Below are 16,168 nucleotides of genomic sequence, written 5' to 3'. Positions count from 1 at the left end.
GACCGATGGGAGAACCAACCAATGAATAAATATGTAGTCCATCTTTAGCCTTTCGAACACATTATTAAGTACACATTTTCAAACCAACCCGGGCTTTCTGTAAGGTAACGAGGTCAGATTGCAACTCTAACTCTGCCTGAGCAACAGTGAGGTCATTGGCATACATCACAGTGTCATCTGCATACAGATGAATATAAAAATGTTTTAACAGATAGACCAATGTTATTGATTATAAATATTAAACAGAGCAGGTCCCAATACAGACCCCTGCTGTACACCTTCTTTAATAGCCAGGAAACTAAACTTGACACACTTAAAAATCACACATTGTGGCCTATTAAACAGGTTTTAACAGATAGACCAATGGTATTGATTATAAATATTAAACAGAGCAGGTCCCAATACAGACCCCTGCTGTACACCTTCTGTAATAGCCAGGAAACTAAACTTGACACACTTAAAAATCACACATTGTGGCCTATTAAACAGGTTTTAACAGATAGACCAATGGTATTGATTATAAATATTAAACAGAGCAGGTCCCAATACAGACCCCTGCTGTACACCTTCTGTAATAGCCAGGAAACTAAACTTGACACACTATTAGACAGACCATTCTCAAACCACTTGCAAGAAGGCTGATCCAGGCCTTAGCCAGCTTTTTGAATGAGAATGTAATGGTAAACCGTGTCAAAATGCCTCAGAAAAGGTCTACAAATAAGTTAGCACAATGTTTTGAATGAGAATGTGATGGTAAATCTTGTCAAAATGCCTCAGAAAAGGTCTACAAATAAGTTAGCACAATGTTTTGTTATCATCTAAGCAAAACTTTGGAAAGTTGAGATAACTATTGTCCAATTTAAAGTTATATAATATACTAATAAGTTAGAGATAACTTTCGTCCACTCAAAAGGACCTCCTCCTTTATGTAGAGTGTGCCGCTCTCCAGATCTCTTCGGGATAACACCCGAAATGATTGTCATGTTAAAATATAGGTTAATTAATCTTCAATAAGCAGAGAGATTAATAAAGAAGGGATTGAGAGAATTGTAAAAAAAGAAAAAAAAATGACGTAGATTTTTTTAGTAAGTCACTTACTTACATCATAAGTATAAAATGGTTGAAATAGAGAAGATCTCTATGAAAAGAGCTATCGATCTGCAGCTCAGGCAGCGTGTGCTCTGTGAAGACAGCTGTCCCTCCTCTCCGTCCACTAGGAAGTGCAGGCTAAGGAGCTGTGTGACTCCCTGTCGTACGGCGGCACCGTCGACCAGGAGAAGCTAATGGCGCCTGAGCCATGAAATGACGATTGGAATAAGCAGGAAATCCGGGAAACAAGGGAATTTTCTTCTTCTTCTTCTTCTTCTTCTTCTTCATCTTCTTCAGACTGTGTTTCTTGCCTGGAAAACTCCGGTCTATAAAGGACCTTGGTTTGGGCTGTTGGAGGTGTTATGGACAGGGAGCCTTGGATCAATAACTCAATAGAAACACATGCTGTGAGCTCAGGAAAGAGTTGTATTATTAAGGAGTGTAACTGGGGGTTCAGTCACTGTCTACTGCTTTCCTCCTGTAATGAAGGTGTGCATCCCGAATGGCACACTTTTTACGATGTAGTGCACTACTTCCGACCAGAGCCCTTATGGTCCCTGGTTAAAATAGTGCTCTATATAGGGAATAGGGTGCCATTTTGGAACGTAGACCAGGAGTGCGTATGAAGGCGCCAGCAGCCTCAGCTGTTAATATCAGCTAAGTCCACAAACTGCCTATAGAAGCAAACACTGAGCCGCTGCTCATTTTCTCTTGTACATCATGAGTAATGGGTTTGCCCACCTCCACTGTCTGCATCACAAAGGGCGACCTTTTCGTCATCTTATTGGATGAGGGGTGTGTCTACGGGCCTCTCTGGAGAGACCTTTACAGTTTGTGGTGTTAGCTGACACTACAGACTGGTGTTTTGATAAGACGGTATATTAGACTCTACAGAGTGGTGTTTTGTTAAGACGGTATATTAGACTCTACAGAGTGGTGTTTTGTTAAGACGGTATATTAGACTCTACAGAGTGGTGTTTTGATAAGACAGTATATTAGACTCTACAGAGTGATGTTTTGATAAGACAGTATATTAGACTCTACAGAGTGGTGTTTTGTTAAGACGGTATATTAGACTCTACAGAGTGGTGTTTTGATAAGACAGTATATTAGACTCTACAGAGTGGTGTTTTGATAAGACAGTATATTAGACTCTACAGAGTGGTGTTTTGTTAAGACGGTATATTAGACTCTACAGAGTGGTGTTTTGGTAAGACAGTATATTAGACTCTATCGACTGGTGTTTTGTTAAGACAGTATATTAGAATCTACAGAGTGGTGTTTTGATAAGACAGTATATTAGACTCTACAGAGTGGTGTTTTGATAAGACAGTATATTAGAATCTACAGAGTGGTGTTTTGATAAGACAGTATATTAGAATCTACAGAGTGGTGTTTTGATAAGACAGTATATTAGACTCTACAGAGTGGTGTTTTGGTAAGACAGTATATTAGACTCTACAGAGTGGTGTTTTGATAAGACAGTATATTAGACTCTACAGAGTGGTGTTTTGTTATGACAGTATATTAGACTCTACAGAGTGGTGTTTTGATAAGACAGTATATTAGACTCTACAGAGTGGTGTTTTGGTAAGACAGTATATTAGACTCTACAGAGTGGTGTTTTGATAAGACAGTATATTAGACTCTACAGAGTGGTGTTTTGTTATGACAGTATATTAGACTCTACAGAGTGGTGTTTTGTTAAGACAGTATACAGGACTCTATAGAGTGGTGTTTTGTTGAGACAGTATATTAGACTCTACAGAGTGGTGTTTTGTATATTGGACTCTACAGAGTGGTGTTTTGTTAAGAAAGTATACAGGACTCTATAGAGTGGTGTTTTGTTGAGACAGTATATTAGACTCTACAGAGTGGTGTTTTGTAAATTGGACTCTACAGAGTGGTGTTTTGTTAAGAAATTATACAGGACTCTATAGAGTGGTGTTTTGTTGAGACAGTATATTAGACTCTACAGAGTGGTGTTTTGTATATTGGACTCTACAGAGTGGTGTTTTGTATATTAGACTCTACAGAGTGGTGTTTTGTATATTGGACTCTACAGAGTGGTGTTTTGTTAAGACAGTATACAGGACTCTATAGAGTGGTGTTTTGTATATTGGACTCTACAGAGTGGTGTTTTGTATATTGGACTCTACAGAGTGGTGTTTTGTTGAGACAGTATATTAGACTCTACAGAGTGGTGTTTTGTATATTGGACTCTACAGAGTGGTGTTTTGTTGAGACAGTATATTAGACTCTACAGAGTGGTGTTTTGTATATTGGACTCTACAGAGTGGTGTTTTGTTGAGACAGTATATTAGACTCTACAGAGTGGTGTTTTGTATATTGGACTCTACAGAGTGGTGTTTTGTTGAGACAGTATATTAGACTCTACAGAGTGGTGTTTTGTATATTGGACTCTACAGAGTGGTGTTTTGTTGAGACAGTATATTAGACTCTACAGAGTGGTGTTTTGTATATTGGACTCTACAGAGTGGTGTTTTGTTGAGACAGTATATTAGACTCTACAGAGTGGTGTTTTGTATATTGGAATCTACAGAGTGGTGTTTTGTTGAGACAGTATATTAGACTCTACAGAGTGGTGTTTTGGAAACAGGCTGTAATACGGACTGACTGCTGGGAACATGTCTACAACTTCATCAGCAAGCTGTCAAACTATCCTACATTAAGTAACACGCTGCATGCTGTTCAGCCCAACATCATTAGTTGACTGTGTTTGTCAGTGGAGCTACAGTAGCTAGCAGACGACAGGCTACAACAAGCTAACTCAGCTGATGGAATCACTGGTGACCGATATACTTACACATATTTTGTGCAGGAGTAGAGATGTCGTTTTTGTTTTTACAACTTTCTCACTGTCTATCAGAGTGTGTGTCTTGTGTCTGCTGCAGGTCCCCGGTGCCCATGTTTTATAGCAAGTGAGTCATGCTTCAAGGTATATTAGTACCTGGCTTGCTCGCAAAAGTGTCAGATGGGTCATCAATGCTCCTTTTGACTAAACCACTTTAGGGCGGCAGGTAGCCTAGTGGTTAGAGTGTCGAGGTGGCAGGGTAGCCTAGTGGTTAGAGTGTCGAGGTGGTAGGTAGCCTAGTGGTTAGAGTGTAGAGGTGGTAGGTAGCCTAGTGGTTAGAATGTAGAGGTGGTAGGGTAGCCTAGTGGTTAGAGTGTAGAGGCGACAGGTAGCCTAGTGGTTAGAGTGTAGAGGTGGTAGGGTAGCCTAGTGGTTAGAGTGTAGAGGTGGTAGGGTAGCCTAGTGGTTAGAGTGTAGAGGCGGCAGGGTAGCCTAGTGGTTAGAGTGTAGAGGTGGCAGGGTAGCCTAGTGGTTAGAGTGTAGAGGTGGCAGGTAGCCTAGTGGTTAGAGTGTAGAGGTGGCAGGGTAGCCTAGTGGTTAGAGTGTAGAGGGGGCAGTGTAGCCTAGTGGTTAGAGTGTAGAGGCGGAAGGGTAGCCTAGTGGTTAGAGTGTAGAGGCGGCAGGGTAGCCTAGTGGTTAGAGTGTAGAGGGGGCAGTGTAGCCTAGTGGTTAGAGTGTAGAGGCGGAAGGGTAGCCTAGTGGTTAGAGTGTAGAGGCGGCAGGGTAGCCTAGTGGTTAGAGCGTTGGACTAGTAACCGGAAGGTTGCAAGTTCAAACCCCTGAGCTGACAAGGTACAAATCTGTCGTTCTGCCCCTGAACAGGCAGTTAACCCACTGTTCCCAGGCCGTCATTGAAAATAAGAATTGGTTCTTAACTGACTTGCCTGGTTAAATAAAGGTTAAATAAACAATAAAATAAAAGTTGTAGACTCAAGTGGTCCCTTGTGGTGATGTGTGTTTTGTCCTATATACATTTATTTAATGCCCCGTCCCCTCAGGAGGCCTTATTGCCTTCTGGTAGGCCGTCAATCTGAACAAATCTGTTGTTCTGCCCCTGAACAAGGCAGTTAACCCACTGTTCCTAGGCCAGTTAACCCACTGTTCCTAGACCAGTTAACCCACTGTTCCTAGACCAGTTAACCCACTGTTCCTAGACCAGTTAACCCACTGTTCCTAGACCAGTTAACCCACTGTTCCTAGACCAGTTAACCCACTGTTCCTTAGACCAGTTAACCCACCGTTCCCTAGACCAGTTAACCCACTGTTCCTAGACCAGTTAACCCACTGTTCCTAGACCAGTTAACCCACTGTTCCTAGACCAGTTAACCCACTGTTCCTAGACCAGTTAACCCACCATTCCCTAGACCAGTTAACCCACTGTTCCTAGACCAGTTAACCCACTGTTCCTAGACCAGTTAACCCACTGTTCCTAGACCAGTTAACCCACTGTTCCTAGACCAGTTAACCCCACTGTTCCTAGACCAGTTAACCCCACTGTTCCTAGACCAGTTAACCCACTGTTCCTAGACCAGTTAACCCACTGTTCCTAGACCAGTTAACCCCACTGTTCCTAGACCAGTTAACCCACTGTTCCTAGACCAGTTAACCCACTGTTCCTAGACCAGTTAACCCACTGTTCCTAGACCAGTTAACCCACTGTTCCTAGACCAGTTAACCCACTGTTCCTAGACCAGTTAACCCACTGTTCCTAGACCAGTTAACCCACTGTTCCTAGACCAGTTAACCCACTGTTCCTAGACCAGTTAACCCACTGTTCCTAGACCAGTTAACCCACTGTTCCTAGACCAGTTAACCCACTGTTCCTAGACCAGTTAACCCACTGTTCCTAGGCCGTCATTGTAAATAAGAATTTGTTCTTAACTGACTTGCCTAGTTAAATAAAAAATTAAATGAATCACTATCGAACACAACAGCAAGTGTCCACTCGATAATGTGCTTAGGGGCCAAGTGTTGGGTTTGACATTGTTTAACACTCACACTTGACGTCCCCCCCCCCCTTACTGGCACTGACTATGCTGATAGTAACTTTGATGAAAAATGAACTTGATATGACTGTGATACAGAGCCTTCAGGAAGTATTCACACCACTTGACTGTGATACAGAGCCTTCAGGAAGTATTCACACCCCTTGACTGTGATACAGAGCCTTCAGGAAGTATTCACACCCCTTGACTGTGATACAGAGCCTTCAGGAAGTATTCACACCCCTTGACTGTGATACAGAGCCTTCAGGAAGTATTCACACCCCTTGACCTATTCCACATTTTGTTGTGTTACAACCTGATTTCAAAATGGATTGAATGGATTTTTTTCTCACCTATTTACGCACAACATGGTGTTTTAAGTAATGTTCACAAATGTATTGAAAATTAAATACAGAAATATCTCATTTACATACCTATGTATTCACACCTCTGAGTCAATACAACACCCGTTCTGACCGTCGCATTCTGTTAAAGGTCCCCAAAGCACACACATCCCTGGTCGCTCGTCTTTTCAGTTCGCTGCAGCCAGCGACTGGAACGAGCTGCAACAAACACTCAAACTGAACAGTTTTTATCTCAATCTCTTTATTCAAAGACTCAGTCATGGACACTCATACTGACAGTTGTGGCTGCTGTGTGTGATCTATTGTTGTCTCTACCTTCTTGCCCTTTGTGCTGTTGGCTGTGCTCAATAATGTTAGTACCATGTTTTATCCTGCTACCATGTTGTGTTGCTACCATGCTGTGTTGTCATGTAGTGTTGCTACCATGCTGTGTTGTCATGTAGTGTTGCTACCATGCTGTGTTGTCATGTAGTGTTGCTACCACGCTGTGTTGTCATGTAGTGTTGCAACCACGCTGAGTCGTCATGTAGTGTTGCTACCATGCTGTGTTGTCATGTAGTGTTGCTACCACGCTGTGTTGTCATGTAGTATATATATATATATGCCATTTAGCAGACGCTTTTATCCAAAGCGACTTACAGTCATGTGTGCATACATTCTACGTATGGGTGGTCCCGGGAATCGAACCCACTACCCTGGCGTTACAAGCGCCATGCTCTACCAACTGAGCTACAGAAGGACCACGTTGCTACCACGCTGTGTTGTCATGTAGTGTTGCTACCACGCTGTGTTGTCATGTAGTGTTGCTACCATGTTGTTGTCATGTAGTGTTGCTACCATGCTGTGTTGTCATGTGTTGATACCACGCTGTGTTGTCATGTAGTGTTGCTACCATGCTGTGTTGTCATGTAGTGTTGCTACCACGCTGTGTTGTCATGTGTTGATACCACGCTGTGTTGTCATGTAGTGTTGCTACCATGCTGTGTTGTCATGTAGTGTTGCTACCATGCTGTGTTGTCATGTGTTGATACCACGCTGTGTTGTCATGTGGTGTTGCTACCATGCTGTGTTGTCATGTAGTGTTGCTACCATGCTGTGTTGTCATGTAGTGTTGCTACCACGCTGTGTTGTCATGTAGTGTTGCTACCACGCTGTGTTGTTATGTAGTGTTGCTAACACGCTGTGTTGTCATGTAGTGTTGCTACCACGCTGTGTTGTCATGTAGTGTTGCTACCACGCTGTGTTGTCATGTAGTGTTGCTACCACGCTGTGTTGTCATGTAGTGTTGCTGCCTTGTTATATTGTGTTGCTACCATGCTGTGTTGTCATGTAGTGTTGCTACCATGCTGTGTTGTCATGTAGTGTTGCTGCCACGCTGTGTTGTCATGTAGTGTTGCTACCACGCTGTGTTGTCATGTAGTGTTGCTGCCTTGTTATGTTGTTGTTATATTGTGTTGCTACCGTGCTGTGTTGTCATGTAGTGTTGCTACCACGCTGTGTTGTCATGTAGTGTTGCTACCATGCTGTGTTGCCATGTAGTGTTGCTACCATGCTGTGTTGTCATGTAGTGTTGCTACCATGCTGTGTTGTCATGTAGTGTTGCTACCATGCTGTGTTGTCATGTAGTGTTGCTACCATGCTGTGTTGTCATGTAGTGTTGCTACCATGCTGTGTTGTCATGTAGTGTTGCTACCATGCTGTGTTGTCATGTAGTGTTGCTACCATGCTGTGTTGTCATGTAGTGTTGCTACCATGCTGTGTTGTCATGTAGTGTTGCTACCATGCTGTGTTGTCATGTAGTGTTGCTACCACGCTGTGTTGTCATGTAGTGTTGCTGCCTTGTTATGTTGTTGTTATATTGTGTTGCTACCACGCTGTGTTGTCATGTAGTGTTGCTGCCTTGTTATGTTGTTGTTATATTGTGGTGCTACCATGCTGTGTTGTCATGTAGTGTTGCTACCATGCTGTGTTGTCATGTAGTGTTGGTGCCACGCTGTGTTGCTACCATGTTGTTGTCATGTAGTGTTGCTGCCATGTTGTTGTCATGTAGTGTTGCTGCCACGCTGTGTTGTCATGTTGTGTTGCTGCCACGCTGTGTTGTCATGTAGTGTTGCTGCCACGCTGTGTTGTCATGTAGTGTTGCTGCCTTGTTATGTTGTTGTCATGTAGTGTTGCTACCATGTTGTTGTCATGTAGTGTTGCTACCACGCTGTGTTGTCATGTAGTGTTGCTACCACGCTGTGTTGTCATGTAGTGTTGCTGCCACGCTGTGTTGTCATGTAGTGTTGCTGCCTTGTTATGTTGTTGTCATGTAGTGTTGCTACCACGCTGTGTTGTCATGTAGTGTTGCTGCCACGCTGTGTTGTCATGTAGTGTTGCTGCCTTGTTATGTTGTTGTTATATTGTGTTGCTACCGTGTTGTTGTCATGTAGTGTTGCTACCACGCTGTGTTGTCATGTAGTGTTGCTACCATGCTGTGTTGTCATGTAGTGTTGCTACCATGCTGTGTTGTCATGTAGTGTTGCTACCATGCTGTGTTGTCATGTAGTGTTGCTAACACGCTGTGTTGTCATGTAGTGTTGCTACCATGCTGTGTTGTCATGTAGTGTTGCTACCATGTTATGTTGTTGTTTTAGGTCTCTCTTTATGCAGTGTTGTGTTGTCTCTCTTGTTGTGATGTGTGTTCTGTCCTATATTTATATGTTTTTTATTTGATTATTTATATTTGAATCCCAGCCCCTGTTCCCACAGGAGGTCTTTTGTCTTCTGGGAGGCCGTCATTATAATTAAGAATTTGTTCTTAACTGACTTGCCTATTTAAATAAAGGTTAAATAAACAATAAAATAAAAGTTGTAGACTCAAGTGGTCCCTTGTGGTGATGTGTGTTTTGTCCTATATACATTTATTTAATGCCCCGTCCCCTCAGGAGGCCTTATTGCCTTCTGGTAGGCCGTCAATCTGAACAAATCTGTTGTTCTGCCCCTGAACAAGGCAGTTAACCCACTGTTCCTAGGCCAGTTAACCCACTGTTCCTAGACCAGTTAACCCACTGTTCCTAGACCAGTTAACCCACTGTTCCTAGACCAGTTAACCCACTGTTCCTAGACCAGTTAACCCACTGTTCCTAGACCAGTTAACCCACTGTTCCTTAGACCAGTTAACCCACCGTTCCCTAGACCAGTTAACCCACTGTTCCTAGACCAGTTAACCCACTGTTCCTAGACCAGTTAACCCACTGTTCCTAGACCAGTTAACCCACTGTTCCTAGACCAGTTAACCCACCATTCCCTAGACCAGTTAACCCACTGTTCCTAGACCAGTTAACCCACTGTTCCTAGACCAGTTAACCCACTGTTCCTAGACCAGTTAACCCACTGTTCCTAGACCAGTTAACCCCACTGTTCCTAGACCAGTTAACCCCACTGTTCCTAGACCAGTTAACCCACTGTTCCTAGACCAGTTAACCCACTGTTCCTAGACCAGTTAACCCCACTGTTCCTAGACCAGTTAACCCACTGTTCCTAGACCAGTTAACCCACTGTTCCTAGACCAGTTAACCCACTGTTCCTAGACCAGTTAACCCACTGTTCCTAGACCAGTTAACCCACTGTTCCTAGACCAGTTAACCCACTGTTCCTAGACCAGTTAACCCACTGTTCCTAGACCAGTTAACCCACTGTTCCTAGACCAGTTAACCCACTGTTCCTAGACCAGTTAACCCACTGTTCCTAGACCAGTTAACCCACTGTTCCTAGACCAGTTAACCCACTGTTCCTAGGCCGTCATTGTAAATAAGAATTTGTTCTTAACTGACTTGCCTAGTTAAATAAAAAATTAAATGAATCACTATCGAACACAACAGCAAGTGTCCACTCGATAATGTGCTTAGGGGCCAAGTGTTGGGTTTGACATTGTTTAACACTCACACTTGACGTCCCCCCCCCCCTTACTGGCACTGACTATGCTGATAGTAACTTTGATGAAAAATGAACTTGATATGACTGTGATACAGAGCCTTCAGGAAGTATTCACACCACTTGACTGTGATACAGAGCCTTCAGGAAGTATTCACACCCCTTGACTGTGATACAGAGCCTTCAGGAAGTATTCACACCCCTTGACTGTGATACAGAGCCTTCAGGAAGTATTCACACCCCTTGACTGTGATACAGAGCCTTCAGGAAGTATTCACACCCCTTGACCTATTCCACATTTTGTTGTGTTACAACCTGATTTCAAAATGGATTGAATGGATTTTTTTCTCACCTATTTACGCACAACATGGTGTTTTAAGTAATGTTCACAAATGTATTGAAAATTAAATACAGAAATATCTCATTTACATACCTATGTATTCACACCTCTGAGTCAATACAACACCCGTTCTGACCGTCGCATTCTGTTAAAGGTCCCCAAAGCACACACATCCCTGGTCGCTCGTCTTTTCAGTTCGCTGCAGCCAGCGACTGGAACGAGCTGCAACAAACACTCAAACTGAACAGTTTTTATCTCAATCTCTTTATTCAAAGACTCAGTCATGGACACTCATACTGACAGTTGTGGCTGCTGTGTGTGATCTATTGTTGTCTCTACCTTCTTGCCCTTTGTGCTGTTGGCTGTGCTCAATAATGTTAGTACCATGTTTTATCCTGCTACCATGTTGTGTTGCTACCATGCTGTGTTGTCATGTAGTGTTGCTACCATGCTGTGTTGTCATGTAGTGTTGCTACCATGCTGTGTTGTCATGTAGTGTTGCTACCACGCTGTGTTGTCATGTAGTGTTGCAACCACGCTGAGTCGTCATGTAGTGTTGCTACCATGCTGTGTTGTCATGTAGTGTTGCTACCACGCTGTGTTGTCATGTAGTATATATATATATATGCCATTTAGCAGACGCTTTTATCCAAAGCGACTTACAGTCATGTGTGCATACATTCTACGTATGGGTGGTCCCGGGAATCGAACCCACTACCCTGGCGTTACAAGCGCCATGCTCTACCAACTGAGCTACAGAAGGACCACGTTGCTACCACGCTGTGTTGTCATGTAGTGTTGCTACCACGCTGTGTTGTCATGTAGTGTTGCTACCATGTTGTTGTCATGTAGTGTTGAACAGGCAGTTAACCCACTGTTCCCAGGCCGTCATTGAAAATAAGAATTGGTTCTTAACTGACTTGCCTGGTTAAATAAAGGTTAAATAAAATAAAGTGTTTTGTAGAAGCACATTTGGCAGCGATTACAGCTGTGAGTGTTTCTGGATAAATCTCTAATAATAGAATGTCTGATAATAGAATGTCTGATAATAGAATGTCTGATAATATAATGTCTGACAATATAATATCTGATAATAGAATACATGATAATAGAATGTCTGATAATAGAATGTCTGATAATATAATGTATGATAATAGAATGTCTGATAATAGAATGTCTGATAATAGAATATCTGATAATAGAATGTCTGATAATAGAATGTCTGATAACAGAATGTCTGATAATAGAATGTCTGATAATAGAATGTCTGATAATAGAATCTCTAATAATAGAATGTCTGATAATAGAATGTCTGATAATAGAATGTCTGATAATAGAATGTCTGATAATAGAATGTCTGATAATAGAATGTCTGATGATAGAATGTCTGATGATAGAATGTCTGATGATAGAATGTCTGATAATAGAATGTCTGATAATAGAATGTCTGACAATAGAATGTCTGATAATAGAATGTCTGATAATAGAATGTCTGATAACAGAATGTCTGATAATAGAATGTCTGATAATAGAATGTCTGATAATAGAATGTCTGATAATAGAATCTCTAATAATAGAATGTCTGATAATAGAATGTCTGATAATAGAATGTCTGATAATAGAATGTCTGATAATAGAATGTCTGATAATAGAATGTCTGATAATAGAATGTCTGATGATAGAATGTCTGATGATAGAATGTCTGATGATAGAATGTCTGATAATAGAATGTCTGATAATAGAATGTCTGATAATAGAATGTCTGACAATAGAATGTCTGATAATAGAATGTCTGATAATAGAATGTCTGATAATAGAATGTCTGATAATAGAATGTCTGATAATAGAATGTCTGATAATAGAATGTCTGATAATAGAATGTCTGATAATAGAATGTCTGATAATAGAATGTCTGATAATAGAATGTCTGATAATAGAATGTCTGATAATAGAATGTCTGATGATAGAATGTCTGATAATAGAATGTCTGATGATAGAATGTCTGATAATAGAATGTCTGATAATAGAATGTCTGATAATAGAATGTCTGATAATAGAATGTCTGATAGTAGAATGTCTGATAATAGAATGTCTGATAATAGAATGTCTGATAATAGAATGTCTGATAATAGAATGTCTGATAATAGAATGTCTGATAATAGAATGTCTGATAATAGAATGTCTGATAATAGAATGTCTGATAATAGAATGTCTGATAATAGAATACATGGATTGTTCAATACCATCCCCAAAATTCATATCAAAATTCTTCGATCTCTGTCAAATTGGATGTGGATCGTTGCTCGACAACCATTTTCCGGACTTGCCATGGCTTTTCAAGTAGATCTGAGTCAAAACTGTAACTCAGCCACTCAGGAACATTTGCCGTCTTCTTTGTAAACAACACCAGTGTAGATTTGGCCTTGAGGTTATTGGTGTATTCAAGTCCGTGTCTGGTGGAAAACAGACAGAGCCAAGTTTTCCTTTGAGGATTTAGCTCCATTTTATCATGTTTTTTTTGTTATCTGGAAAAACTCTCCAGCCCTTAACTATGACAAGTATACCCATAACATGATGCAGCCACCACTATGCTTGAAAATATGGAGAGTGATACTCAGTAATGAGTTGTATTGGATTTGCCTCAAACACAAAACTTTGTGTTCAGGACATAAAGTTAATTTCTTTGCCCCATTATTTGCAGTTTTTTTTTACTTTCGTTCCTTGTTGCGAACAGGATCCATGTTTTTATTCTGTACAGGCTTCCTTCTTTTCACTCTGTCAGTTAGGTTAGTATTGTGGAGTAACTACAATGTTGTTGATCCATCCTCAGTGTTCTCCTATCACAGCCATTAAACTCTGTCAGTGAGGTTAGTATTGTGGAGTAACTACAATGTTGTTGATCCATCCTCAGTGTTCTCCTGTCACAGCCATTAAACTCTGTCAGTTAGGTTAGTATTGTGGAGTAACTACAATGTTGTTGATCCATCCTCAGTGTTCTCCTATCACAGCCATTAAACTCTGTCAGTTAGGTTAGTATTGTGGAGTAACTACAATGTTGTTGATCCATCCTCAGTGTTCTCCTATCACAGCCATTAAACTCTGTCAGTGAGGTTAGTATTGAGGAGTAACTATAATGTAGTTGATCCATCCTCAGTGTTCTCCTATCACAGCCATTAAACTCTGTCAGTGAGGTTAGTATTGAGGAGTAACTATAATGTTGTTGATCCATCCTCAGTGTTCTCCTATCACAGCCATGTTTTAAAGTCACCATGGGTCTCTCCGGCAACTGAGTTGTATTGATTGGGTGTATTGATACACCATCCAAAGTGTAATTATTAACTTCACCAGAGGCTCAAAAGGGGATTTTCAATGTCTGCTTTTATCATTTTTACCCATCAACCAATAGGTGCCTTACTTTGTTAAACATTGGAAAACCTTCCTGATCTTTGTGGTTGAATCTGTGTTTGTAATTCACTGCTTGACTGAGGGACATAAGAGATAATTGTATGTGTGGGGTACAAAGATGAGGTAGTCATTAAAAAATTATGTTAAACACTATTATTACACACAGTGAGTCCATGCAACTTATTCTGTGACTTGTTAAGCACATTTTTTACTCCTGAACTTATTTAGGCGTTTCCATAACAACGGCGTTGAATACTTATTGACTCAAGACATTTTAGCCTTACAATTTGTTATAATTTGTACAAATAAATGTAAAATTTAAAAATTTTAAAATTCTTACATTTAAACCCGGCTAAATACTCACCAATATATCTTACATTTAAACACGGCTAAATACTCACCAATATATCTTACATTAACACACAGCAAAATACTGCCCAAAAGGTGGTAACCATGGTAATGATGAAGATGATGATAACGATAAGTGCTTTAGTTACTGTAACTGTTCTTACTTAAAAGTTGTCTGTAAGAGTCTGTGAGGTTTTGTCCGCCTTCAAACGGGTTGACGAATGGCTGACAGAGCTTCTGGGCTGGGAGAGAAGACAGAACACATGGATCAGCCAATCACATCTTCCCTCCCTCACCCCCCCCTCATCTCCCCCTCATCCCCTCCCTCCCTCATCCCCTCCCCCTATTCTCCTCCCCCTCATCTCCGCCCCTCATCTCCTCCCCCTCATATCCTCCCTCCCTCCCTCATCTCCCCCCCATCTTCTCCCCCTATTCTCCTCCCCCTCATCTCCGCCCCTCATCTCCTCCCCCTCATCTTCTCCCCCTATTCTCCTCCCCTCATCTCTTCTCCCTCATCTCCTCTCCCTCATCTCCTCTCCCTCATCTCCTCCCCCTATTCTCCTCTCCCTCATCTCCTCCCCCTCATCTCCTCTCCCTCATCTCCTCCCCCTATTCTCCTCTCCCTCATCTCCTCCCCCTCATCTCCTCTCCCTCATCTCCTCTCCCTCATCTCCTCCCCCTCATCTCCTCTCCCTCATCTCCTCTCCCTCATCTCCTCCCCTCATCTCCTCCCCCTATTCTCCTCTCCCTCATCTCCTCCCCCTCATCTCCTCTCCCTCATCTCCTCTCCCTCATCTCCTCCCCCTCATCTCCTCCCCCTCATCTCCTCTCCCTCATCTCCTCATCTCCTCTCATCTCCTCCCCTCCCCTCATCTCCTCCCCCTCATTTCCCTCCCAGTCTGTTTCTAAACACCACAGCAGTCCTAGCCTGGATGTCAGTCTGTTTCTAAACACCACAGCAGTCCTAGCCTGGATGTCAGTCTGTTTCTAAACACCACAGCAGTCCTAGCCTGGATGTCAGTCTGTTTCAAAACACCACAGCAGTCCTAGCCTGGATGTCAGTCTGTTTCTAAACACCACAGCAGTCCTAGCCTGGATGTCAGTCTGTTTCGAAACACCACAGCAGTCCTAGCCTAGGTTGAGTTTTATGTTATGACATTGTTACATTGACTGTTTTTGTTCCAGCCCAGTACTAATACACCTGTTCCACGTAATCAATGTCGTTACGATAAGTCTAATAAGTTGAATCAGCTGTATTAGTGCTGGGTTGGAACAAAACACTTGCACAGGACAAGGACTAAAGAACAGAACAGCAGAGAAAAGGGTTTTATTTGTAAAAGAGACCTGGGGCTCAATATAATGTGTGATAATATAATGTCTGATAATATAATGTCTGATAATAGAATGTCTGATAATAGAATGTCTGATAATATAATGTCTGATAATATAATGTCTGGTAATAGAATATCTGATAATAGAATGTCTGATAATATAATCTCTGATAATAGAATGTCTGATAATAGAATGTCTGATAATAGAATGTCTGATAATATAATGTCTGATAATATAATGTCTGATAATAGAATGTCTGATAATAGAATGTCTGATAATATAATCTCTGATAATAGAATGTCTGATAATAGAATGTCTGATAATAGAATGTCTGATAATATAATGTCTGATAATAGAATGTCTGATAATAGAATGTCTGATAATATAATGTCTGATAATAGAATGTCTGATAATAGAATGTCTGATAATAGAATGTCTGATAATATAATGTCTGATAATATAATCTCTGATAATAGAATGTCTGATAATAGAATGTCTGATAATAGAATGTCTG

General features: G+C 41.4%; 1 protein-coding gene across 1 annotated transcript in view; it reads right to left on the bottom strand.

The window, feature by feature from the left end:
* LOC124025122 (transmembrane protein 114-like) overlaps positions 1 to 16,168 on the bottom strand; it is a 43,875-nt gene that overhangs the window by 26,037 nt on the left and 1,670 nt on the right. Inside the window, exon 2 of the mRNA XM_046338785.1 lies at positions 14,487 to 14,564. Coding sequence (XP_046194741.1) covers positions 14,487 to 14,564 — 78 coding nt within the window. The remainder of the gene's footprint in view (positions 1 to 14,486; positions 14,565 to 16,168) is intronic.

Source organism: Oncorhynchus gorbuscha, unplaced genomic scaffold, assembly GCF_021184085.1.
Source record: "Oncorhynchus gorbuscha isolate QuinsamMale2020 ecotype Even-year unplaced genomic scaffold, OgorEven_v1.0 Un_scaffold_2184, whole genome shotgun sequence".
In the NCBI taxonomy this organism is placed as follows: domain Eukaryota; kingdom Metazoa; phylum Chordata; class Actinopteri; order Salmoniformes; family Salmonidae; genus Oncorhynchus; species Oncorhynchus gorbuscha.
The sequence above is the reverse complement of the archived record's forward strand: the minus strand, read 5'-3'. Positions and strand labels throughout refer to the sequence as shown.